Source organism: Astatotilapia calliptera, chromosome 20 (genome assembly GCF_900246225.1).
Source record: "Astatotilapia calliptera chromosome 20, fAstCal1.2, whole genome shotgun sequence".
In the NCBI taxonomy this organism is placed as follows: domain Eukaryota; kingdom Metazoa; phylum Chordata; class Actinopteri; order Cichliformes; family Cichlidae; genus Astatotilapia; species Astatotilapia calliptera.
In genome coordinates, this window is record NC_039321.1 from 2,207,892 (window position 1) to 2,232,826 (window position 24,935).

At 43.9% G+C, this 24,935-nt stretch overlaps 1 protein-coding gene across 2 annotated transcripts; it reads right to left on the reverse strand.

The window, feature by feature from the left end:
* Nucleotides 1–10,995: 10,995 nt before the first annotated feature.
* snx21 (sorting nexin family member 21) lies at nt 10,996–24,899 on the reverse strand. 2 transcript variants are annotated; one of them, XM_026154783.1, is made up of 6 exons: nt 22,542–24,899; nt 18,105–18,427; nt 17,072–17,277; nt 16,538–16,679; nt 16,264–16,429; nt 10,996–11,626 (listed from the first exon to the last, which is right to left on the reverse strand). In XM_026154783.1, the coding sequence occupies exons 2-6, from the start codon at nt 18,394–18,396 to the stop codon at nt 11,122–11,124; spliced, it is 1,311 nt and encodes a 436-aa protein (XP_026010568.1). In that variant the 5' UTR covers nt 18,397–18,427; nt 22,542–24,899; the 3' UTR covers nt 10,996–11,121. The 2 variants fall into 2 exon arrangements, with proteins under 2 accessions (XP_026010568.1, XP_026010569.1); XM_026154784.1 differs by lacking the exon at nt 22,542–24,899 and adding an exon at nt 22,305–22,535.
* Nucleotides 24,900–24,935: the final 36 nt, after the last annotated feature.

The following is a 24,935-nucleotide window of genomic DNA, read 5'->3' on the forward strand; positions in this document are numbered from 1 at the left end:
TCACTGTCAAAGGTAAGTACAAAAATCTTACACTGGTTATAGTTACATAATGTTGATCCGTGGTTTTAATTTCAGTCGTGAAATCTTCGTTACATACATATGTAACAAAGTGGCAAATAACAGAAATAAATATTCCTGCTTTGACTGTGAAATTAAAACCACAGGTTTAATTATGTAACTATAACCAGTGTAAGATTTTTGTACTTACCTTTGACAGTGAAGACTTGTCCTTTACTTAGTCTAGTTTTAGTCGACTAAACATTATTGGATCATCTTAGACTAAATCTGAAGTTGACTAAAATATAAAGTGTAAAAATGTAAAAGTTGCTGCACACAGTTTACGAAGCGTTAAATTTACTCTTCTCTTCCTCCCAAGCTTTGACATGTTGTCGGAGCATGTGAGCGTAATCCCGCCCCCCAGATCAAACTGTGCACGTCTAACTCCGCTGCACAACATGTAGTCGCTATTCATCAACAAAAGTGTCAATAAATTTCAATCTAGTTTTTGTCAAAATTAACAAAATGAACACAGACGTTGAGCCATCTGTTTTCAGCATGGGATGATCGGACACGTTAAGCTTCTAGATTAGAAGTTAGGAGTTACTAGAAAACTCCAAACACAGACGAGCATGTAAATTAGAAATTTGTGGTTTTAATTCTTTTCTCTTCTGCGTAGTGTCAGCCATGTTTGTCACCGAGGACAGGTTTTAGATCAGACGCCATGGTGCCACAGGCAGCAGACAGTAACCGCTGAACAAAAAGCAGTTCCATCAAGAAACCATGAGCGTGGTAACTTTAGAGGTCGTTTCAGGGTTGTTAGCGATATCCTGGTTCCAGTCTCAAAAGAAAAGAGAAATGAGCAAATTTCCACAAATGTTTGACCGTTTATTTAGTGGCTATTGGTGAATTCTTTTAAACACAAAGTATGCTTCAGCACATTTTGAGGATTGCGGTTAGAGAGTAAATGACCCTTCATGTTCTTCAGGTTGTGCGAATCTGTTCATGCATCTTCGCCGATTTTGTGTGCAATAATCTGAGGTCGTGTTGCCAAACTTCTCACTGCAGTCTGTGGCAGGTTGATTCTGAGGGACTGCATCCTTCTGCACAACTGCACTGTAACGCCTGGTGCTCAGGTCGTGTCTGCGTGACGTCAGGAAGCGAGTTTATGTGTGATGAACTACTGACGAGACAGTGTCGATTATTTTTTCAGATTGTGTTTTCATGAACCCTGTGACCTCACAAATGTGACAGAAAATCTGAATCATGATGTCTGTGAAACTGTTGCAGCTGTGAGAGATTTCTGCTGGTTTGATCGATCACCCAGAACTCCTGTAAAGAAATGTCAGTAAACTGTGAACATTTAAACATGCGTGTTGTGAGTTGTGTGTCTTTAGGTTTTAAGTGAATAGTGTGGACAAATGTTTTGGACGTGGCCTTTTCCTCTGGGGCGAACCAGGTTTAGATGATATGTTGATGAGCTGGACCCTGCTCTCTGCTGCCCATCTTTATGTTTGCAGTCAAATACAGAAACACAACTAATTTCTTATGATGAGTTGCAGGTGGGAGGAGTTACGAGTTTTCCAATTCTCCCTAAATGAGAACCTATCCGGTCTTTAAGTGATGACGTGATGAATCCTGCTTCCGGGCCCAAAGTAGTCTGCATTTAATAAGGCTGTTGTGTTTTTAACATGCTTTAATGTTTTGTATCTTGTTCTATTTAATCTCAAATAGCCCCTAAAAACAGTCAGTGATCACAGTCGGCCTCTCTAGGTTTTTATTACCGCTAATCATTTTAAAGCTTAGTTTTTAAAACCTTACAGCCCAGCCCATGCAGCAGTATATGAATGACTAACCTCGTATTGTGGATGGATTATCTCAGTTGTTCTCCCGACTGAAGTTTGGCCCGTTTACAGCTTCCTGCCATGCGATTGCATTTGTCCCTAACCATCGGGAACCCTCATGTTAACTTTTATCCAGTGGGAAAAAGTTAGTTTTCGTCCTCCAGCTTCACTGTTTATGCTAACGTAGCTGTGTCGCTAGCAATCACATAGCACGTCATTATATACCAGCTAGCCCAACTTCAGTAACACTACAAACGTCACTGCTGTTTACCTTCCTGTCTTCATTTATGTCAAAGTGATAGCAGAGCTGTACGTTTAGGTGTAAACTAGCGAGCTAACTTCCTGCTAACTTCTAACTCCATTAAATTTCATAAATTCAGTTTTCATGGATGTTAAACTTAATTGTTACACCTGGTAAAGCAGCAACGCTGATCATTTTATTACAGATGAAACGATTTAGACAGTTTTTAACTCTGTGATGCCGCAGTGATCGTTAGACTTAGGGCCCTGCAGCAGAGTTTGGGCCCAGGCATGGCTAATGATGTCAGACTTGAAGACTGGATTCCATCCTGTTCCTCTTTTCCTTATTTTCTGACACAGATAGATAAGCCTGCTTTGTCTCATAGCAGAGTCTCAAGAGGATGGAGGAAACCATGGGGGGATGTACAGACCTCTACAGGATAGGCAACAGCACCCTGACTGAATCAGGGCTTGGACCCAGCGTCAGACCCTATGATGGCCCTCTTTTTCACTATGGGAATGACCTTAGCATAACCTACTACAGCAGCACCAAAGACCCGATGTCTGGGTATTTAACATGTGATTACCAAGCAGGGATCTGTAGTTTGTCAGATCTGTCTCACCTGTAACACCTGGTTTTAGTGACCAGTGTTGGTCAAGTTACTTGAAAAAGTAATCAGTAACTAATTACTGATTACTTCCCCCCAAAAGTAATCCTGTTACTTTACTGATTACTTATTTTTGAAAGCAATTAGTTACTTAGTTACTTTTTAACAACACGATTTACACCCTGAATAGGTAATGAAGCGACAGATCAATCCCAATTCTACTTTTTCTGCATAATCATCATATAAAATGTAATCAAATGGAAAAGTCTCTTTTTAAAACTTGTTTTATTAGTTTTAATCTTTTAACTTTATGCATCAAACATATATTAAATTATCTGCAACATTCTCTGACTGGAAGAAATTAATTTAACATTTAAACCTATTTTCTGCACATTCCAGCACATAAAATAAAAGTTTTTTGTGTTTACACTCAGTCTTTCAAATAGATGCAAGTAAAACACAGTAGAAACTAAATAACATCAAAGACTCAGCGGTCCTGTTGCTCTATTTTCACCTGTAAAGCAGGAGTGAGGCAGGCGGAGGTTTGCCCTGGTGCAGGTGTGTCACAGCCGTCATGTCAGTGAAGTTTACGGTTTTTTAGCTGTAAAAAGAAGTTTTCTTCAAACAGCGGACGCTAATGTTTTTGTCACTTTTTACGGAATCAAACTCAAAGTAAGGTCAGAACTTCCACGCTTTCAACGCTGCACGCTCATACTCTCTCCCGCACTCGATATATGATCCATTGTTGATCTGCACACAGCTTTTGCCACAAATGTCGCACTCGCTTACGTCACTGTCATGAGACACTCTCGCAAAAAAAAAAATCACGGTTTTAGTAACGCAGTAACGCAGCGTGCTCACGGGAAAGTAACCGTAATCTAATTACCTTTTTGCATTAGTAATCCCTTACTTTAGTCATTACTTGAAAAAAGTAATCGGATTACTGCCCATCTCTGTTAGTAACAAAGGTGAAAACGCTCAGCTCAAGGCTTTACAAGCAAGCTTTGCTGAACACGATGAGCTCATTTCTTTGTGCCGTCTTCAAGCACAGCTCACAGGCACAGTAAGGATTTCTTCCAACGGTGAGTAATGCAAAGCCACACTGTGAATTTCTAGAATGAAAACATAAAGCTTTGAGCGAAGAAGCCCCACAGACCTGTTGTTCAAACCTTCCGTTTATGAAGGGCAACCAATCAGAAACAGAGTAGAACTACAGGAGCTGGAAGGGAGCTAAAATGATTTGTTTCCCACTGAGGATCAGCAGCTCTCGTCCCGGGACAAACATGAGGATTGGAAACTGACCACAAAGAGCCTCTTTAGTCTGAAGCAGACCAGTGAAACCCTTTCTGTACCAAATGAGTTATTTCCATGACAGCCAGCGCTCGGCTTCACACAGTCACAGGTGTCACTGAGATTTCTTTCATTTTCCCCTCATTCGTTGCGAGGCGAGAAAAAAAATTAGCTGTGACCGCGCTCCGAGTTCGGACGTGACGCTTTCCATCGACGGCCATGTTGGCGCTTCTTTCCTGCTCTGACCGTTGCCATAGCAACTGGTGTTTCCACAGAAGCTGAGCTCTCAGCTCTTGGCCTTGTCACCATGGTAATGTTTCGCACAGGCCTGATTTACAGCTTACAGTCGTCAGCTGTGCAGAGAAAAGCAGCAGCGAGCCACCTGGGCTGAATCTGAGAGCGGGTCCGTTTCCTGCACGCTCTGCACCGTCCAACTGTTTCACCCCCGCACAGCTGCCACACACAACTGCCCGCGATGTACTTCACACTGAGCAAACTCCTCCATCAGAGGATCTGAGGAACCTCAAAGCCAACTGCGTCATCATGACTAAATGTGCTGAGAGAGGGCGACCTCTGCTGGTCATCAGGAGGCATCACTGCCGCCATCGTTAAAGGGGACCCGCTCTGTTCATGTGCAGCTCCACGTATTTACTCCTGGACTCTAACCAAGCAGCTTTGCATATCTTATATCGAGCTTTGGTGCATCCTTTCAGTTCATCTGCCTAAAACAGCTTTCTTCTGATTGGCTGCCCCTCACAGACACAAGGTTTAAAACATCAGGCGTGTAAGGTTTCTGTGGTCACGGCCATATTGTGTGTCTGATGACATCAAAGGTCCAACAGCAGAATAAACTTTTTGCACATATGGGTTACATACACTCTCCATACCGTTACGGGAAACTTTGGATATATTTGAGGAGATATGGGAGACAATAGGTTAAAGTAGAATAAAGACACAAACTCAAGGCCATAATATTTTTGACACATCTGAAATTTAAATGTTGTTTGTTTTGGAAAATTGTTTCACAATTTCAAGCCCTAACCTTATTTCACTTATTTTGTTTATGGCTAATAAAAAGTGAGTGTCTGAGTATGCAGACTGAGATAAAGCTAACACCGTGCTGTTAAAGTAACGTATGACTGAATCCTGCAATAAGTGCGTCAGAGGCAGAGATCTTTGTCACTGTGATTAAAGTGCTCTGCATCAGCTCCCAAAAGGAAACGCTGCGTGTCTTCGATGCCGTCCCGCCACCTCTGTGTCGGTGGACGGGTTTCCTGTTTGAGCGTCCTCTCAGAGGTGTGGCTGCTTACCAATTCCAGCTGCATCCTCAGCTGCGAGTGAGTGATTAGCTCTTCGTCGTCTAATCACTCACCTGGACTACATTAGGATGAGCTCAGCACACAGTCAGGCTCATATTGTGACCTCTGTGTTTGCCTTTGAATCTCATTTTGCCAAACACAAACGCACCCATCTCACGTTCTCAGAAACCCTCCCACCTGCTCGCATCCCGTCACACTGTAGAGTCACCGACGACGACAGCCACAGCAAAATGTTTTACTTTGTAATTTCAAAGATGTTAGTCTGCCGTGTCAGCGATCTGCATTCAACAGCTCTGGCTTAGATAACAAAGAAATCCTACAGCAGGATCCCTACGCCTGAGAACACCTGAATTAAACTCACCTGCATTCGGAGCGGCCACTGCAACAAATCTTCTGGAAGGAGCGGTGGTTTGGCCACGCCCCTATGAAACTAATGGATTTACCTGACTCATAGAAGCTCGATTGAACCTGCAGCCGTTGCTCACCTGTTATGAGGACAAACTGCTGACTGTGCAGACCTGAGTGCAGCGTCACAGAGGCTTCATCGATGTGGGATCGAGGCTCGACTGAAGGTTTCTACGGGTAAAGGACATCAACCACATCCTTCAGAGACTTGCTCCACCCTCTGCGCCACCTCCCTGCAGACCTACACTCGCTTGTTGTGCAGTGTTGCTCCTCAGGTAACAGCCTTCTTTCCAGGCTCTTGTTGCCCAGAGTGTCTTTGATTTGGCAGCAGTGTCGTTTTCCACACGAACGAATGTTTTTGATCCACTTGAACTCCTTTTATCAACAGTGGAAATTCTCGTCTAATTTTAACATTTAACAAATGAAATCTTGTCCTTTTAAGTTAAAATGTTGTTTTAAAAGTTTATTTGGCTCCAGATTTCACCTCCTGTCCATCACTCCTGGATACTTTCTCTCGCTGGTTTACATCTTTGTGGAGGATTCTTAACCCACCAGCATAAGGAGCCTAAAACACCTTATCTAGGAAAAGCTACTTGAACCCCAAAGAAGGAAAAGGAGTGCTGACTGTCAGACTTTGCTCCAGAGTCACCTGACCCCGCTGAAAATTTATGGGTGCCCGAGCAAACTGATGAAGCTAAACATGTGTTATATGACAACAAGCTCTTTGGAAACGCGTTACATTAGGTCACCTAAAGAAATGATTGATAGGAGACTCGGTCAGTAGGTAACATCATCAGTTTGCTTTCAGGGCATATAGATAAAAACAAGACATCATCTAGTAAAAGAAAAATATATATTTATTATAATTTTATACAACTGTCAAGATCTTCACATTTCTTACTATAATAAAGTAGAATAGAATCATCTCAGAGATGCACACATGAAGAAAAACAAAGGCATGATCTGCAGTTTGTAACAAACATATTCCAGAAAATAAACTTGAATAAAGCTCTACGATGAAGTGCTGCTGCAAAGGCCAAAAGATCCACGCTAAGCCTCCCCACGCACAGATTTCTTCCACGTGTTTCTGCGCTTGCATAAAGTGGGATACACACAGTCTGCACTGAAAACTGCACATCTGACACAACAAGTGCATTTTCAAACCATTAGAAACATCTGTGACGTGTCTGTGTCAGCTTTAGCCCAAATAACACCGTTAAAATAAAAATTCATCAAGCTGGCCGAGGAGCAGGAGACACATTTAGAGTAACTGCAGTTTTTCACATTTCATGCGATTAACAGCTCAAATGATTGTTTTCATTTTCACGTCAGTGTCACAAAACACAGAAACGCTCTCACTGCAAACTGCAGCTCAGGTTAAAAGACACAAAAACAAGAAAACAGAAATCAGGTGTGACCTTCCAGAAACTAGTACTCCGGGTGGAGGACTTTCATATTTTTTGTACAGACTGGCTTTGTAATGTAAAAATAAAAATAATGATAATGTCATCTGTTATTAACAGACAGCTGGCAGCTATGGAGAGCTGCAGAGGCTGAGAGGGGAAACCACGTTCCACATTTTTGGTCTAAACCAATCAGCTGTGAGATCAGCAGAGAGAAAGGTGCTTTGTGTAATGCCCTGAAGCTGTCAGATCCTGCAGAACCTGCTGCTGCACAGTGTTCATCTAAAGCACTGTGCAGCCTCAATGCAGCAAAGAAGCATATTTGAACCCAAACCACAATCTCAGCTGAACCTCTCAGAAAGTCCTTTTTGCTTAAACTGAAAGTAAGAAGTGGGTTAAAATCACTTACTCCTCTGCCGTCCCTGAACAGCTCTTCAAAATAAGGACGTCCGGCACTAGAGTTATTAGTTGGTTCAACCCACTCTTCTCCTTCTGTGCTGGGAAACTGCACACATGTGAGGTGGAAAGTAAGGCAGACAACAGCCCCACGAAGCATCCTGCAGGACTTTATTCTGACACACTGCCGCTCATTTCCTCAAACTGAAATATCAGAGAGCGATGCACTAAAACACTCGGCTCAGCTGTGTGGACATCAAACCAGATTTAACTGTTCCAAGTGTTTTCTTGCTTTTTGATGAGTCACTTAGGTTCAGGTTTACTCAGATCATCATTAGTTGCAGGAGCGGCCCTACGTTCAAAGACGCGCTGAGACCGAAGGACGCCCTGCACATGCTTCTGTAGCACTAGCATCGTCTGACAGTATTTCACAGTCGGGGTGTGAATGCACTGACCCCCCTCGATGCCCTGTGGTTACTGTGGTGTGTATGAAACCAGAGCAGGCTGACAGTTACTGTGTAACGGTCACAGCTAACACAACTGAAGTGAGAAACTGCCTAACTGTGCATAGTCTCCAGTATACACGCTTCCTCTGCAGTGGCCTCTCTGACTCTACCTTCAGTATAGAGGGAGCTCAGGAGCCAGAGCTGCTCCTGCACTCATCACAGGGTTGATGGTCCTGAGTGCATAAAGAGAAGCATAAAGTGCTGCACACAGACAGACATTTACCAGATTAGATGAGAAAGTGAAGCTGAGAGCGTTGCAGGGTTTCTGTAGTGCGGCAGAACAGCTGGATATAACAGAACTCTGCATAATACTGAACATGTACTGTGATCCTGCAGCACTCACATCTGACAAATCAGCAGCTTTTCTACATGACAGGTGACACAGTAAGTGCATAAATCTCTACGTGTGCAGTGTCCAACCTTCAGCCCCAAAATCACGGCGCTGGCAACTTTGCTTAGTCCCTCATTATTAATCACCTGTTTTCCTCTCCATCCATCAGTCCTGTCTGACATTTCTCCTGCTGATGTAAATCCAGCTCCTCGCGTCTATTTTTGTCTCGTGTGGCCGTCCACTCGGGCCGGTCTCCACAGTAACCGCATCCACGTAAAAAGCACGCAGATTTTACTTCGAATGACTGCGAAGCTGTGAGAGCTGTGTGGGGGGAGGAGAGGCGCTAAGTGTTCCTCCAGATAAACAGCGTTTCTCATTTAACGCCTCTTTAACCGCTGAATATGTGACGCACCGGCAGCAGGCAAAGCTTTCCGCTGAAATTTTCCACTGCAGGTGGAAACGGTGCAGGTGGAGGAAAACACGTGCAAGTAAGTCGCTTTACTCCTCAGCTGTGAAATGAAAGCTCTCTCACAAAGAGTAAATAACGCAGACACACACAGAGCAGGCTCAGTGTGAGCGCGACTGTGTCACAGCTCAGGTCTTTACAGGTGCGCTGTGGAGTTTCTGCAGCTCCTGTTTGACCTGCACTCACAATTCCCTTTATTCCTGGTGCACAGGTGGATCACAACCTCGTTAAAATCTAGAAAGGCACTGAATACTTTCACTCTTTCTAAAAAAATAAATAAATAAGGCCTTATATGTTATCATATTCATTCAATCAACCTTTTAAAGCACTAAATGAGTTAGCAGGATGCTCACCTGCAGCACTGTCTGAATAATGTACACTTAGTGTGCCACAGATCTTGTTTTGAACATGCATATATTTTTTAATTGACTTGAGACACTGATCATGGATCCAGCTCAACTGTCAAGTTCAGCCATCAATTAACAGAACCTTCAGATAACGTGGTGCCTATATTTTTTAACCCTGCAACCAAAAAAGGGTTTTTCTAAAGTATATTTTTGGTGATTTTAGTTTTTATTGTGTTGCAACAACAGAGAAAGGACGGGGGGAACCGTGAAAGGCCTCTGGATGGATTAAAGCCCGGGCCTCTGCAACAGCCTTAAGCCATATGATCCACCTGCTCAGCCCTGTGAGCTTTACCCACACCGGACACAGTTTGATAATATGGTGAACGTGACTGATTTATATGCAGGAATAAGAGAAACAGGCGTATATATTAGCAGGGATGTGTGACAGCGTCTGACGCTGAATTCCTCAGTGCGAGGAACGCGAAAGGCTCCATTTGAAATAAAACATGACGAACAAAACATTTAAGAATATAAATATATTTAAAATGACCTAAAGACCTATTCTAGTCATTTACTGCAGTAACATAAATTCAGCTCAGTGCGCCACAGTACTGTTATTTACAGGCACAGTCGGATCGACGCCACAGCAGCCGAACACGAGAGCGAGTGGATAAGCAGAGTAATATGGGATGGCTGAGTGTTGAATAAAAGCACTGCATGAATGTGTGCGTGACTGGGTGAATGAGGCCTGGAGCCTCTGAGTGCTCAACATGAGTAGAAAGCCCCGCCTCACTTACCGATATCGATTTATAGATGGATACTAAAGTTTGACTGTCATTTGTTTTTGCAGGACGCGCTCTGCACGTGTGTCGCTCGTCTTGTGGTTTTCATCAGAGCTCAAATACAATCAAAGTTTTCTGCTGTGAAACATTTAAAGGCGCCTTGAACCCGTCGTGCATCGTCCACAAGATTCACGGAGTCTCTACATTCGGCACCGTTTGCTCCCTTTTAAATGCTGCAATATGTAACACTGTTAATCATCAGTAAACCTTTTAGTAGGAAGTCAGAGGACTTTTAAAACTGTAAGTGTTTTCCCTCCTCAGAGTCACAGAGTGAAACGTGATTGTTGAGGCAGCCTTTTCTCCTTCCTCTGCTTCCTTCTTGGAGCTTTGTTCTTAATCTGTGCTCCTCACGTTTCTACGAAACATTTCTGCAGTTTCATTGATTGTAACTCTGAAAATGTGATGTGGACACTTTTTTTCTTCGACTGGATCAAATTTTCAAAATAAATTTATTTGAAAAAGAAAAGTCTTAAATATTGTAGAAGTTCCTCTTGAAGTAGAATAACAGGCTGTTGTTTTAGAAATCCTGTGAGGAGTCACGGTTAAGAACAAAACTCATGTGAAGCATCGGACCTACAAAGACCACTGAACTAGTTTAAGGCTTTGAAATTACGACTGAACCCTTGACTGATCCATTAGTACTCAGAGTATTACAGCCGCTGTCAGGGGGAATAAAAACTGAGATTTTGAACTGGCCGAGTTTCAGGTGAACTGTCCTTCAGTCTCATCAGCTCCGTCATTTTGTAATCAAGCTTCTGTGATTTGCTTCTTTCCACCAGATATTTACTGAGGCCTACTCTTTCATTACATTAACATCACTCTTTTTCAGAACAATGTTTTTGGTTTTATTACTGAAACCAAACTCGTGTGAACAGCTGCAGTTCCTCTAACGGCCACTTGAGGCTGCCTCCAATCCCACATTAAAATGCCCAACGTCACAACATTAAAAAGCAGATTTTATGGGTGAAACTTTTTTCCCTTTAATAACTTTTTTTTTATTAGAAATAAAACTAAAATTACTCAAAACATTCAGATTTTATTTTGAAAATCTCGGCTTTGTTTCCCCTGCAGTGGCTCTAACACTCGACCCGTACCGTACTGATTGCCCTCTGCAGCGTGCGCGCTCTTTAGCCCTCACCCTCGCCATCCTGCAGGTTGTGTTTAACCAGAAATTCTTTGATGGTTGGATGATTGTCTAGCCCCACCCACCGCTCCTCCAGATGCTGCAGAAGCTCCTCCCACTGTCGCTTGTCTTTTCCCGTCTGCCACGACAGCCGAACCATCACTCGTAACAGCGGCAACAGCAAGGGGTGTGGCCTGTCGTCATCCAGACGCGATGTCTCCGACGGTTGGAAGGGCTTATTGTCAGGTGGGAGGGGCTTATCCTCTGTGTTAGTCTGAGTTTCTGTGGGGGTGAGAACACGCAGGGCGTGGTCACAGTGATCTCGAGCCTCCTCCAGCTGGTCCACCTGCTGGAAACAGCTCGACAGTCCCACCAGGGTGAAGAACCAATGGGAGGAGGTTGGAGGAGGGGCCTGAGTCTGGTTGTCATAGAAACTTGCCCATCCCAGTTTCTGCTGCAGTCTCTTGGCATTGAGCAGAGGACCCAAGGCATCCTGGTAACGTCCCGCCCTCAACGAAACAAGACAAACTGAACAGTGAAACACTCAGTGGCAAACCGCTCAATAAATAATGAAACTCAAGAAATGCACAAGAAAATCTAATATTATCCTTACAGTACATTTAGAAATAAGCATCAGGCTAAGGAGATGTTGAGGTGCGCTGTTCTGTCCTGGACTAACAGAGTTCTGCTTAAAGCAGGATGGGCTACCTACGGCCTGCGGGCCACATCCTGGTCTTTTTAATCTGGCCTGCCGAAGATTAGCACAGAATTGCCCAAATCAGATGATAATTATGACTGCATTCATTTGACCTTGTCCTGTAATGCCTGGCGTTCCACCAGATGGCGCATTAGGCGCAGTGATTTGTGGTCTCATGCTCAGAAAAGAAAAGAAACATCGAGTGTGAGTGTTTATACTTTTTCACCTCAGTCAAAGGATGTATGTCTAGATGTGAATACAACATCAGCTGTCACATTTCCACCAAGCATGCTAATAATGCTAACAACCGGTCAATGCAAGAACGGGGTCGGCAGCTAGTTTGCAGAATCAGCAAAACATTTTTAGCCGACAAAGTGCCATCCAAGAATCAAGCACAAAGTTGTTTGCTGGCATTCAAATTAGCAAATACCAGCAAGGGCAGTTTCTCAAAGAGTGCGTCCAGGGATGTTGAACAAATTAGAAAAAAAATTAGCTTATCACGCAGGACAGTGACTCACTGTGTTGAGCTAGCTGATGAAGACTTAGCTAGTGAGCTAAACCAAAAAGCAGAGTTGTATTCTTTGGCACTGGACGAAAGTAGAGACACCGCTCAGCTTTGAATTTTAAACAATGGGAATAATGACTAGAAATGAGAATTTCTAGGAGTAGCCAAGTTGGCGGAAGGCTTTCACTTCGTTGGTCTCAGGATCTCATCTCTGCTTTTTGCAGATGATGTGGTCCTGTTGGCTTCATCAGGTGAGGGCCTCCAGCTTGCCTTGGAAAGGTTCACAGCCAAGTGTGAAGCAGTGGGAATGAGAATCAGCACCTCCAAATCTGAGGCCATGGTCCTCAGCCAGAAAAAAGGGTGGAGTGCCCACTCCGGGTCTGGGACGTGACCCTGCCCCAAGTGGAGGAATTTAAGTATCTCGGGTCTTGTTCACGAGTGATGGGAGAAGGGAGCGGGAGATCGACAGACGGATTGGTGCTGCAGCTGTAGTGATGCGGACGCTGCACCGGTCCGTCGTGGTGAAGAGGGAGCTGAGTGTAAAAGCGAAGCTCTCAATTTACCGGTTGATCTACGTCCCTACCCTCACCTATGGCCACGAGCTGTGGGTAGTGACCGAAAGACCGAGATCGCGGATACAAGCGGTGGAAATGGGTGTCCTCCGAAGGGTGGCTGGCCTCTCCCTTAGAGATGGGGTGAGAAGTTCAGCCATCCGGGACGGGCTCAGAGTAGAGCAGCTGCTCCTCCACATCAAAAGGAGCCAGCTGAGGTGGTTCGGGCATCTGACAAGGATGGGCACCTCCTGGGCACCTCCTGAGCTAGGTGTTCCGGGCATGTCCCACCGGGAGGAGGCCCCGGGGCAGACGCAGGACACGCTGGAAAGATTATATCTCTTGGCTGGCCTGGGAACACCTTGGTGTTCCCCCGGATAAGCTGGAGGAGGTGGCTGAGGAGAGGGAGGTCTGGGCTTCTCTGCTGCCCCCGCGACCCGGCCCCGGATAAGCGCAAGAAATTGGATGTATAGAATGGATGGGAATAATGACAATTTTGGGATAACGGAGGAGTTTTTGGCCTTCCTAAAGGGGAAAATGGGTGGAGAGGACCTGTACGACAGCGTGTTGGGGTCATCGAGAGGCACAAGCTACGTGGGAGTCTGACTTGTCACTGTAAGGCCTTTTTAGGCTTCTGTTTGATATGTACAGTATGCATCTGGTGCTGGCCTGTCAAATTTTCAAACGTAATGTGACCTCTTACCTGAAACGTTTGCCCACCCCTGCCTTAAGGCATACGCTAAATTTGTTCTCTATATCATTTATAGTTGTTTCTATGGTTACAGAGTTGAAAAAAAGCCAAACCTATAAACAAAAACTGAAACTCCCTGAGGAAACACTCGTCACCAAAGCATTATGCATGTACTGTATATAAAAGATGGACAGTCTGGCTCTCTTCCACAGTTACTCTATTGTCTTGTGTCTTTCCCCTCATTCCCAACCAGTCACAGCAGACGGCTGCCCCTTCTGGTTCTTCCTCTTTAAAGGGAGTTTTTCCTTCCCACTGTCACCAAGTCCTTGCTTATAGTGAGTCATCTGAATGCTGGGGTTTTCTCACTATATTTCTTTGTTGATGTGAGTGTTGTTATGATTTGGCGCTATATAAATACAATTAAATAAATGTGGATCCACATTGTTTTTAAATGGCCTCATTTTAAATGAGTCTTAAATGAGTCTTTTAGTTGCAAAATCTTGATATTTTCACTTGATAGTTGACGTCAGTAAACACTTTCCTGATGAATTTGTGGACTCAATTGGTTGTTTGAAGTCTAATTAAAGGAAACGGTGCTTATTTTGTAAACCACAGTCAACCATTAGAATCAAAAAGGATATTGAAGCAATGTTTGTTTCAGTGCAGCAAAGTAGTTATTGTATGAGTGTGTACTCAGTAGGGATGGCAATCGAGAACCTTTCCTAGTTGGAATTATTAGTCTACTTGCCTATCGATCCTGCTTATTGGTTCTTACATTTGCTCTGCAATCAGTTACTGGAGAAGGAAAATAGAAGTTTACAGCGTTGAGATGGACACAACTTTTATTTCTATTGCACAAAAGGGCAAGAACGTAATGGTCAACTGTATCCAGGACAGAAACAACTGTATTATGCTGTTAACACAACTTCGACTCTTTGCAAGCACCTGCACAGACAGCATGCTAATGCTAAGCTAGTCAAAAACCCAGAGTGATGCAAGGCACCACGGTGAAGCGAGCCGCCGCTGAACTTCATCGTATAACAAACGGATGAGCCGTCAGGCTGCAGCCTTCGTTTCTACCTGAATCACCGTGACGATGGCTTTAAAGTCTCTTCGTGTTGGTTTTCATCTTCGTTTTGTGTTGTCGGCTTTTTGTTCATAACTAAATACATTAGGAGTTTGTGTTGGTGCGGGGGGCTGTAGCCTCAGGTTTATACTGTTAAATAGTAATTATGACACAATGTGTTTCAGGCTGTTTTACAGAGTAAACTGAAAGTAATGTTATAAATGTGATGAATTATCATCTCCCTTTAGTAACCAAGTAACGTACTGCATTACTTTAAATTAAAGTGTTATTTGTAGGGATGGGTACTGGTATCCGGTGCCATGATGGCACCTGTTCTGACATAAACGGTAGTAACCATCCAATATCCGGATGTCACACACTTTGGATTCCAGCCAATCATTTTACCTTTGCGAGCGTAGTAGGCGGGTCCAGGTACGTACGTCCTTTTAGAGCAGAGCTACAGATTAAAAATGACCAAGGCGAAGTGGTCAAAGTCTGGCTGTACTTCACAGCAAAAGATGCAAACTCAGCAGCAACAAGTGCTTTAAGCTGATACTGTGATACTGTCAAAGGAGGTAACACCTCAAATCTGATGAAACACCTGGCGACGCATAGCGTTTTGTTAAAAGCCGAGAAATGCGCCGTATTTAATAGCTTGCTGCGAGACCTCACACCGAGCACATCTACTGCGGGTGTGGTGCCTGTTATCGGACCCGGAGTTAGCAACATCCCCCAAAAACACGAAGAGGAGAGTCCTGGCCCCTAGCCCTGCCAGTGTAGCAGAAATGATGAGGATGATGATGCAGCAGCAGCCGTTCTTCTCTGCGTGAGTAGCTTAATGTTGTTCGTGTGTAATTTACGTTGAGTAGGCTAACCACGTTATTACATTAATGCATGTAAGGTGAACTAGCAAACACCGTCGTAGCTACATGCGGCTGTCTTCTTGTTTGATGGCAGATGCTCCCTTCACCCTGGCTAAAAAGGCTAAAATGACCAAAGAAAAAGTGGGAAACAGCTGAACATGAGAAGTTTTTGGACAAAGTTTGTGTTTTTTCCATTGTTTAAGCACTGCTTCCAGCCAAGAGTGATGCCATATATGCCCCATAGCTGCAGAAAAGGCTAACATTGTTATCTTTTTACAAAAAACAGCTGAACATGAGAGGTTTTTGGACCAATTTTGTGTTCTCCATTCTTTAAGCACCGGTTCGAGCACCGTTTGAGCACCGGTTTGGTACTGGTATCGGATAAAACCTAACCGATACCCATCCCTAGTTATTTGTAATATGTGTAATATATTACTTTTTTGACTAGTGACCCAACACTGATCAACAAAGAGTGCATGTTGGACACATTTCCTCTAATATTTGACCACACAGCGTAATTAATTTGCGCAAACACTGTAGCTAGCTTCAGAGCACAAATTGGCGATGACTCAATAGTTTAACTCAAAGTTTTATTAATCTATTAAATACCTTCTTTGTTTTTTTAGCCTGTTTCACTATCTGCGTAATAGAAACAGTATAACATTTCAGCACTGAGAGCATTTTGATCATTTCACTTTGTTCCTGTTAAGTTTTCTTACACAACACTGACATTGACGGATAAAGGTGAGGAGACAGAGGTTTATGAGAGTTACCTGATGAGCAGCTGTCCAGTCTCCAAGTCGGTTAAGTAGAAGAACTGACGGACACACAGCGCCCCCCGCAGGGCATGCAGGGAACACAGGTGAGACAGGTACTGTTCAAACGCCCGGCTCCGCTTAGCGATCGTCTCTGCTGTGAAGTTCCTCCTGAGTTTTCTTCCTGCGGAGGTTCAAACCAAACATTCATGTTTTATGAAGTTCTTACTTCCCTGTACCACTGTAACAACCACAGCATCAAGGTAAGACAGCATACATGAGGTTTACTCACGTGGGAAACAGAAACGCTCCATGTGCTCGCCGTGTTTACGGCGAAGAGTGGCATGGAGGCGCCGAAAGTCAGAGTACCGACGCGTGATGATGGCAGGAATCTTATCGCTCGCGCCAGACTGGATCACATGGATCGTGTACAGCTGGAGAGAAATGGAGAGCAAAGAGTTTGAGCTCCACGGCGCACAGATCTGTCCCACGGCACATTTAAAACATCACCTGTGGATCAGAGACTATTACGTATACGTGACTCTGATCAGAGCATCCAAATCCAATCTATGGATGTGCACCAGCACTTTACACAGAGAAGATACAAGGGTCAGGGGCTCTCTGTGGCCCTGAAGCTCAAATTGCTCTGTAGGCATCTTCGTATTTCAGCAGCCTGAAGAAGGGACAAGCTGATACCTGTCGGTGTATTTGTTTGTCCTAAGACCAATAAATTAAAGGCCTTTGTCAAATCTAGAGTGCCTGGATTTGAAGCTTTTATGTCTGTTTTGGTTATTGTGTTACAGTTTTTTTCTCTTTGCCAACTCACCACATATTTTGAGGAGCCGTCCTGCACCACGCTGGCGTCGGTCACCTCGAACAACACGCTGTCCGTCTGCCATCTCACAGAGGACACAGAGCTTCCTCCACTGAGTCCGCGCAAACTCCTCCAGCTCTCCTGAAGCTGCCGAGTCAGCAGGGAGGAGGAGGAAGAGGAGGAGTGGCCCACTGGGGAAATACCCACTGGACTGGTGTCTACAAAAGACAGGTGAAAGCCAGGTCAGGTGACCAGGGAGTACAACATGTCCTGGTTTCCTCGAGTTTAGCTTCCAGTGGACTGAAGCTAAACTGCTCCCCTGCTGGAGATCAACGCTGCTGAGCTGTAACCATGGAGCTGGCTAACATATTACATTAGATTATAGTTTCTGTTAATTGGTTTCAGCTATAAAAACATCTCTAAAGCATAAGTACAACTATGAACAACATCCCCGTATGTATTAACTGCAGGCTGCTAGGTTGTGAGCTGTTGTGTGCTCCATCGCTGGGTAAACTTTTGTTACTTTCTATCGATAGCTGATAAATAAACTCTGTCACAGCCGCCCAGTCTGACTTTGCTGCTGATCATTAATCAATGTCTGCTAAGTCTTTGAACCAAACAACAGTATTGGTAAATGGCCTATATTTGTATAGCGCTTTACATATCCAGTCATCCACACACACACACACACACTGGTGATGGCAGCTACATTGTAGCCACAGCCACCCTGGGGCGCACTGACAGAGGCGAGGCTGCCGGACACTGGCGCCACCAGGCCCTCTGACCACCACCAGTAGACAACGGGTGAAGTGTCTTGCCCAAGGACACAACGACCGAGAGGGGCTCGAACTGGCAACCTTCCGATTACAAGACGAACTCCCAACGATCGCCCCGTATTGAAGAATACTCATTCAGGTCATTCTTGTATGTAGGAATTTCAACAGATGTTGAATCAGTGCTGATCTGCACTGATTTCAATCAGATTCAGACATTAAAATGTTTTTGCTCGAGGTCCATCGAGTGAAAAGAGAGAACAGCACTTCACCCATGCTGCTGGGACCATCCTCCATCGACTCTCCCAGGAAGTCAGAGTCGCTGTCCTGTCCTGACCCTTCACCCTCGGCTCCGTCCTCCAGACCGCCGTCTGTGCCGTCGAAGCACAGCATCCCTCCGAGCCGATCGGTTACACACTCCTCATCCTCCGCCAGCTCGTCCTCCCAGCGTTCCTGCTTGAACGCCTCCTCTTCCGGCCCGCCACCTTCTTCCTGCTCAGGTTCCAGCCCCTGACCATCTTTAAACAGCGAGCGCTTCAGGCGGTCCAACAGCCGAGACGCCATGATGTTGCCAGGCCACCACAGGGGGAGGAGCCTAAAGAAATAGAAGATTACAAGGTCATTTTATCTATTACTTATTAAAGCATCTTCTGATAATATTATTTTAAAGCTTCATTTGTTTTTTTCATTCTAGTTTTGCACAGGTTTTCATTGCATGTAATTTGTATACATTTGCATGAACTATCTACATGCATGTAGATGTATATGTAGCATTGATAACGAAGCTGTACTTAGAAACACACTCACCTGCCACGTCATTAGGTAGGCCTGTTCAAATCACATGCCAACAAACCGATTTCAGTAAGCAGTAGAGATGGCACGATACCACTTTTTTATGTCCGATAACAATATCATAAATTTGGATATCTGCCGATACCGATATGAATCTGATAGTTTTTTAATCAATAAAACTGTTTTTTAATATCTTGCTGCATTTTGTATGAGTTCATACTCAAGTTTAAATAAACAACAACACTAAAGCTTTCTGTTAAACCTGTATGCAAAAAAATACACTGCACCCAATATATTTCATAATTCAGCAATACTGATCAATCTAATAAACTTAAACCTACACCATCCTCCCTATTCTGGTATTTTAAAGAGTACTTAGCAGAAATATTAAGCAACCTAACTGATAGGGTTCCAACTCCCAGCAAAAAAACAAAAAAACAACAAAACAAAATAGGGAACCACCCCCCACCCTCCACCTCATGATGCTTAATCGACGTAAACAACTTTAATTTGATGCAGTGTGAAAAAAAAAAAGAAGAAATAAATTCTTTTTCAAGAATAATTAAATAGATTCAACAAATTTCTTCAACAGAACTGCAGACTGCACAGATGGTTCCCAAAGGAAAAAGTACTATAGCTTACTAGGGTATATTAGACTTAACAGTTACTATATACAGTAATGGACTTCTATATATTTTACATAAGATTAAAACTTTGGGTGTCAGATAATTATTTATTAAAAGCTAGACATTTTAAATGAGAATAAGAAAGAAAAGTATGTCTTTGTGCCCCCTTTTCCCTGTTCATGCCCTATCGGCCCCCCTGGCTAAACTTTGCTAGATCCGCCCCTGCACAGTTACCAGCCGTCAGCTACGTAGAAAAATATTAGAAAGTAATATTAAATAAATTCTAACAACAGCTGATCAAGCTTAAACGTGCTGCTGTTGTTCAGCCGCTGGTTTGCTCTTTCTGGTGCAAAGTGGGCCAAAAGCAAACTAGAGACACGGACTCGCGACAGAAAAGCCGATCAGCTGATCATTGATCAGTTTCATGATTGAAGTAGCAGCCGGAGAGCGAGAGAGGCAGTTACGGTTATGCTACGGTTATGAGCCGAGTTACACCGTGTCACAAGTTTTGTGAGGTGCTTTTTTGATATTTAATGGATCGGATTACATTTTTTATTTCTCTCCGATATCCGATCCAGTAATTTACGTCAGTATCGAACCGATACCGATACGTAATATCGGCTCGGTCCATCTCTAGTAAGCAGTGATAAACTTCAAACCAAGCACGCACAAACATCTCCAAGGTTTACAATGAAACATCCAGTGAGCAGCCGCTCTGTGGAAGAATAAGCCTTGATGATGGCATCAGAGAAGGAGCACGCTGCTTTGAGCTGACAGGAAGGCAACATTAACTCAAACAACTTGTTACGAGCAGGGTCCTAGAAGAACATCTTTAAATGCACAACAGCAGCAGTGCACAAAGCGCAGATCATCTCACACCGGTTTCTTGAACATGACACTGAGTTCGCTGGACTCAAACAGCCTCCGGTCACCAGATCTCAGTCAAGTAGAACCCATTTGCTGTCATGTAATAAAGACCAAAATCTCTGAGGAATGTTTTGGTATCCCAAGTAGATTCTGTTCATCTGGACGTAGCGTTTTCAGTGGGAGTGACTTCTTCAGTCTCAACTTTTTGGGATGTCCTTGCCTGGATGAAGGTGCATCAAGACATTTGGTTATGGTATATTCTTGTCTTCTTTCTCCTTTTTTAGACTTGTAGTTTTAAGAGTCCACATCTGTGACCCACTCATAAGAACTGCAAAACAACAACACACAAAAACAAATACAGCAAAGGAGGCCCAGAACAGCTGAGCAGCTGAAACCCTGAAGCACGAATGGAAAAACATTTGAGTCCATCAGTTGGGCTCCTCGGGTCCCAAACTCTTACAGAGTGCTGTTAAAAGAAGACGAAACATGTTCTTGCTGCAATTTCATTTGACACATTGTGGCAACAAATTCCAAAAGTGCATTTATTTGACAAAAACAGCACTATTTTCTGTGTTATTTTTCTATAACACAGACTTGAATTGCTTTGCAAATCACTCTATTCTGTGTCTGGGACTGTGAATCAGCACCACAGGGAAAAATAAAATTCACTCACTTTTAGAATCCAGGTCAGGAAGAGACTGCAGACACACTGATCCACATGTGAAACAAACCCACTGAGCTGGCTCCAGTTACAGAGCTGGCAGCTCCTCTCAATGGAAACCATGTCACACATTAATAATGCACCGATTTGCTAAGTCAGCCTGCAGCCAGGCTTTGGCCTGCTGAACTTCCTCAGGATGCCTCGCTCACCAATTCTGCATTTTCAACACATCTGATGACTCACTGCACTCTGACTGAGAACCATGGCCTTAGACTCTGAAGTACTAATTCTAATGCTACTTTCAGTAGAAGCTGGAAGTCGCTGTCTGATGAAGTCAAAAGAGCCACATCACCTACAAAACAACCAGCAGATGGACTCTGCTCATAAACAATTTGACCTCTAGTGATGAAACATTAGTGATCATAGTGGATCCATAAAGCCACAAACCCTTCCCTGTTCCAGCTGAACAGTATGATTCAAATAGTTTATCTAATCTAAAAATACTTTTTCATTTGCATTCTCCTGTGCTTGCATTACATCAACTGTAATGCATTTTATCTAAGCCATCCAGCAGGCTGCATCAGAGCGTATGGAAAATTAGACTGGTTTGTTACTTTGGTGTGTTTATCTTCATACAGAGAGAATAAAAAGTTTAGACAAGAATTGTAAAAGAAAAGTGCTAAACACAAAGTTACAGCTGAATAAAGGTCGATGGATTATAAAATGTCACATAAAAAGGATAGGCTGTGTAAACTGAGTCACATGCACTGCTAAAGACTGCATTCTGTAACATGTATATCTGGGCTGTTTGTGAAAGGAGTTTAACAAGATTTTAGGATTTATCCGTTTTGGTGTTCTTCTAAAATTATTCCAAAACCACCAAAACAAGAACAAACACCTTTAACCTGTAGAGCTGGGAGTCAGCAACTCAGCTGACAGCTGGTTGAGTGACAGCAACAGTGAATCCTGATTAACATCTGTTCGTCTGCTGCTCACTTTTCATTTTAATTGTATTTAAATTGGACTTTTATTTATTTGTTTATTTATTTATTGGGTGGGGGGGGGGCACCATCAGTTTTATTTTTAATTAATTTTTGTTTGATCAAATCTTTTTTCTACTTCTTTCATTCTTTTTGTTTGTTTTACTTTTACTATTCTTTTAGGCTGCATCTTTACGCAAAAAAAATGCTAAACAAACAATTATAACAATTACTATTAACAATATAAACAAGTTTGAATACGCTTTACAACTATTAAGCACGAGGAAAGAGAATTTACGTGACGTCCGTGAAAGCCTCAGATAATTATTATGTAGTCAACACCAGAAACAACGTTAAATACACAAGTATGTATCAGCTGTGGACACCAGTAATAAAATGTGTATTTTGTAGAGGTGGAGGCTAACACGCACAGCAGTGTGACGTTAGCAAACCAGCTAACAGCTTTGCTTGTCGGGGGGTTCAAAGTTACTGAGCATCACACGATAAACGCGTTTAGTTAGCTCTCCGGAGGTTGGACGAACTCACCCCGCAGCTCAAGCGGAAAACTCCCACAGCTCCTGTTAATCTATCCGAGCACCGTGGATTAGACGTTTAAGTCTCCGCCCTCTAATTTGAAGCTGACATTCCTGTTTATGACTGCATCAACTGGGCTGTGGCGCTAACGGCTAACTAGCTAACAAGCTACCCCAGAAAACTTTGTTTACACTCCACGAGCTGCTCCTCCACCTCCGATTCATGAACTCCGAGCTCCGCGGGACTCACCCGCACTCCCTCCGCTCCTTTTACTCCATACCAGCTCCTCCAGAGTAAAGTTTGAAGCCCAGCGGGTCGGGATCTGGGAGTCGCACGATCCTGTCGGGGTTTGTGGGCTCCGCACACGCACACAGCTGACTAGCTGTATCCTTATTCCTGGGGCTGTCCACCCGCCGCAGCCTACAGGAGGAGGCGGCCCGGGGTTGGATATCGGGCAGCTGCCATATAAGGACATGCACTCTTCGGGTCCGACCAGCAGAGGGGGCTACATGCTCACTGAGTCGTCGCAATTAGTGAGATCAAAGCGATGGACTACCAAAAACAGATTTCTGTGTGCTTTTATGTCTAATATACTTAAAGTCGTATCATTTATGAGAGATATGTTTGCGATGTGTCTGGCAGGTTCTATATTAATTACCACCAACCTTTAATCACTTTTTGGCACAACACTGGAAGCGTTCTGTTCACAGGGGTCACAGTGCATCTATCCAGGGCTGCAGCAGCTATTTGAGCTGATAATTTAAGCTGCAAGTCCACAAGAGAGCTGAAACAGAGAGTGTGGGCAGGCAGGGTGGAGTGAGTGTCAAGGCAAGAGCAAGAGTGAAAGGGAAGTTTTAAAAGACAGTAGTGAGGCCTGTTGTGATGTGTGGTTTAGAGATGGTGGCACTGATCAAAAGACAGGAGGCTGAGGTGGAGATGTTCAGGCATTCAATGGACAAGGTTAGAATATTAGTATGTCAGAGGGACAAAGTTGGTTTGGACATGCACAGAGAGCGATAGTGGATATACTGGACAAAGGATGTTGAAGAGGAGCTGCCCGGCAGGAGGAAAAGGGGAAACCTCAGAGGGGGTTCATGGATGAGTTGATCTGCTGTAGGGAGACCTAAAAGGACCAACCAAAAGAAGAAGAACAGTACACAACAATCTGTAGAGATGAGTCTGTGGTCATATAACCGAATGAACTTCAAGCAATTATTTTCTTAATTTTTCATTCTCCTAGAATGAAGTATGAATGAAGTATACAGGACTGATAGTGACCTCCTAACCTGCTCACTAATACTGTTTTCATTCTTCCTGATGCTAAGACACACCAGAGACCAGAATAACTGTAAATGATCTCGCTATCTTGATAATTATGAAAGTTGAATGACTTGTTTCAACTTTGTGTTTATGAAACTGAATTCAAAAGTCCTACAGCAGTTTGATGGAAATAAAACAGGCTCTAAAAGTTGGGATTCTTTGTGAAATTCTGATGTTTGATGATGACCGATGGATGAGAGACAGTGGAAGTGGCTAAAATAAGCCGGCCTGAAGGACATCGCAGAGGCTCTGACCATGGCCCCTATGCACCAGATAAACTGAGACAGGAGTCTACCACAGCACAAGCTACCACAGGATGCAAGCTGCATGCTGTGCAACAGTGACCCAGAGAGAGTCCAGCTCACAGTAGCAGGCTGTAGGATACGAGCTGAAACAGCAGACGCCGAGAGGCACAACCAAGTGGCTGGGATAGTGTGCACGAGCATCAGGGCTGCAGAAGGCCTGATAGGAGACACATCAGAAGGCAGCTGAGAAAGAATAGCAGGCTGAGGTCCTGTTGGGCAGAGAGGCGGCTGCTGGCCAACCACCACACAGTGGTGACTGACAGGGAACGGAAAGCCACAGCTGTGATAGATGTGGCAATCCCAGCAGACAGTAACATCAGAAATAAGGAGGATGGGGTAAAGGACAGGGCACTGAAGGAAGAAGTGGAGCAAACGTGTAGGAATAAAGCACAAAATGTCTCAGTGGTAATAGGAGCATTAGGAACTGTGAACCCTCAAACTGGAAGAGTGCAATAGGAACAGGATACCCACACACACCACCTCTGAGCTGAACAGCTCAGCTCACAAGTCTTTTTTCAGCGTCCTTCTTCCTGCCAGGAGTATAGGCCTGTGGCTGAGCAGCCTGATTGCAGAGCAGCAGTAGAGTTTCTGCAGCCCTCTCCGGACTCACAGCTCTGCTCCCACAGATCCTCTGCCTCTACCCAGAATTCAGCCTGAAGCCACGAGCTCCCAGCCAGCTGAGCTCATGCTAGCTGCCATCAGGTGAGTGTGGCTCTGGTGGAGTAACAGGAAATAATTGTGTTGCTCAACATTTTCTCACAGCTATTATACTCCAGTGTGAACACAACCGAGAAGCCATGGGATTTCATCATCACACATGATCAGTCACACCTTTTAAACTACTGTGGAGCATGTGATGAGGAAATACTCAAAGGTGGTTTTGATTTTACTGTAAAAACACACTTAAATATCCAGAGATGACATTTCTAACTAATCTTAGATTCTCACTGACTCCAGTCCAACATGCTTTCACTGCCTAACCAATTTTTTGGACAGTTCAAGTCACTTTATGTGTTAA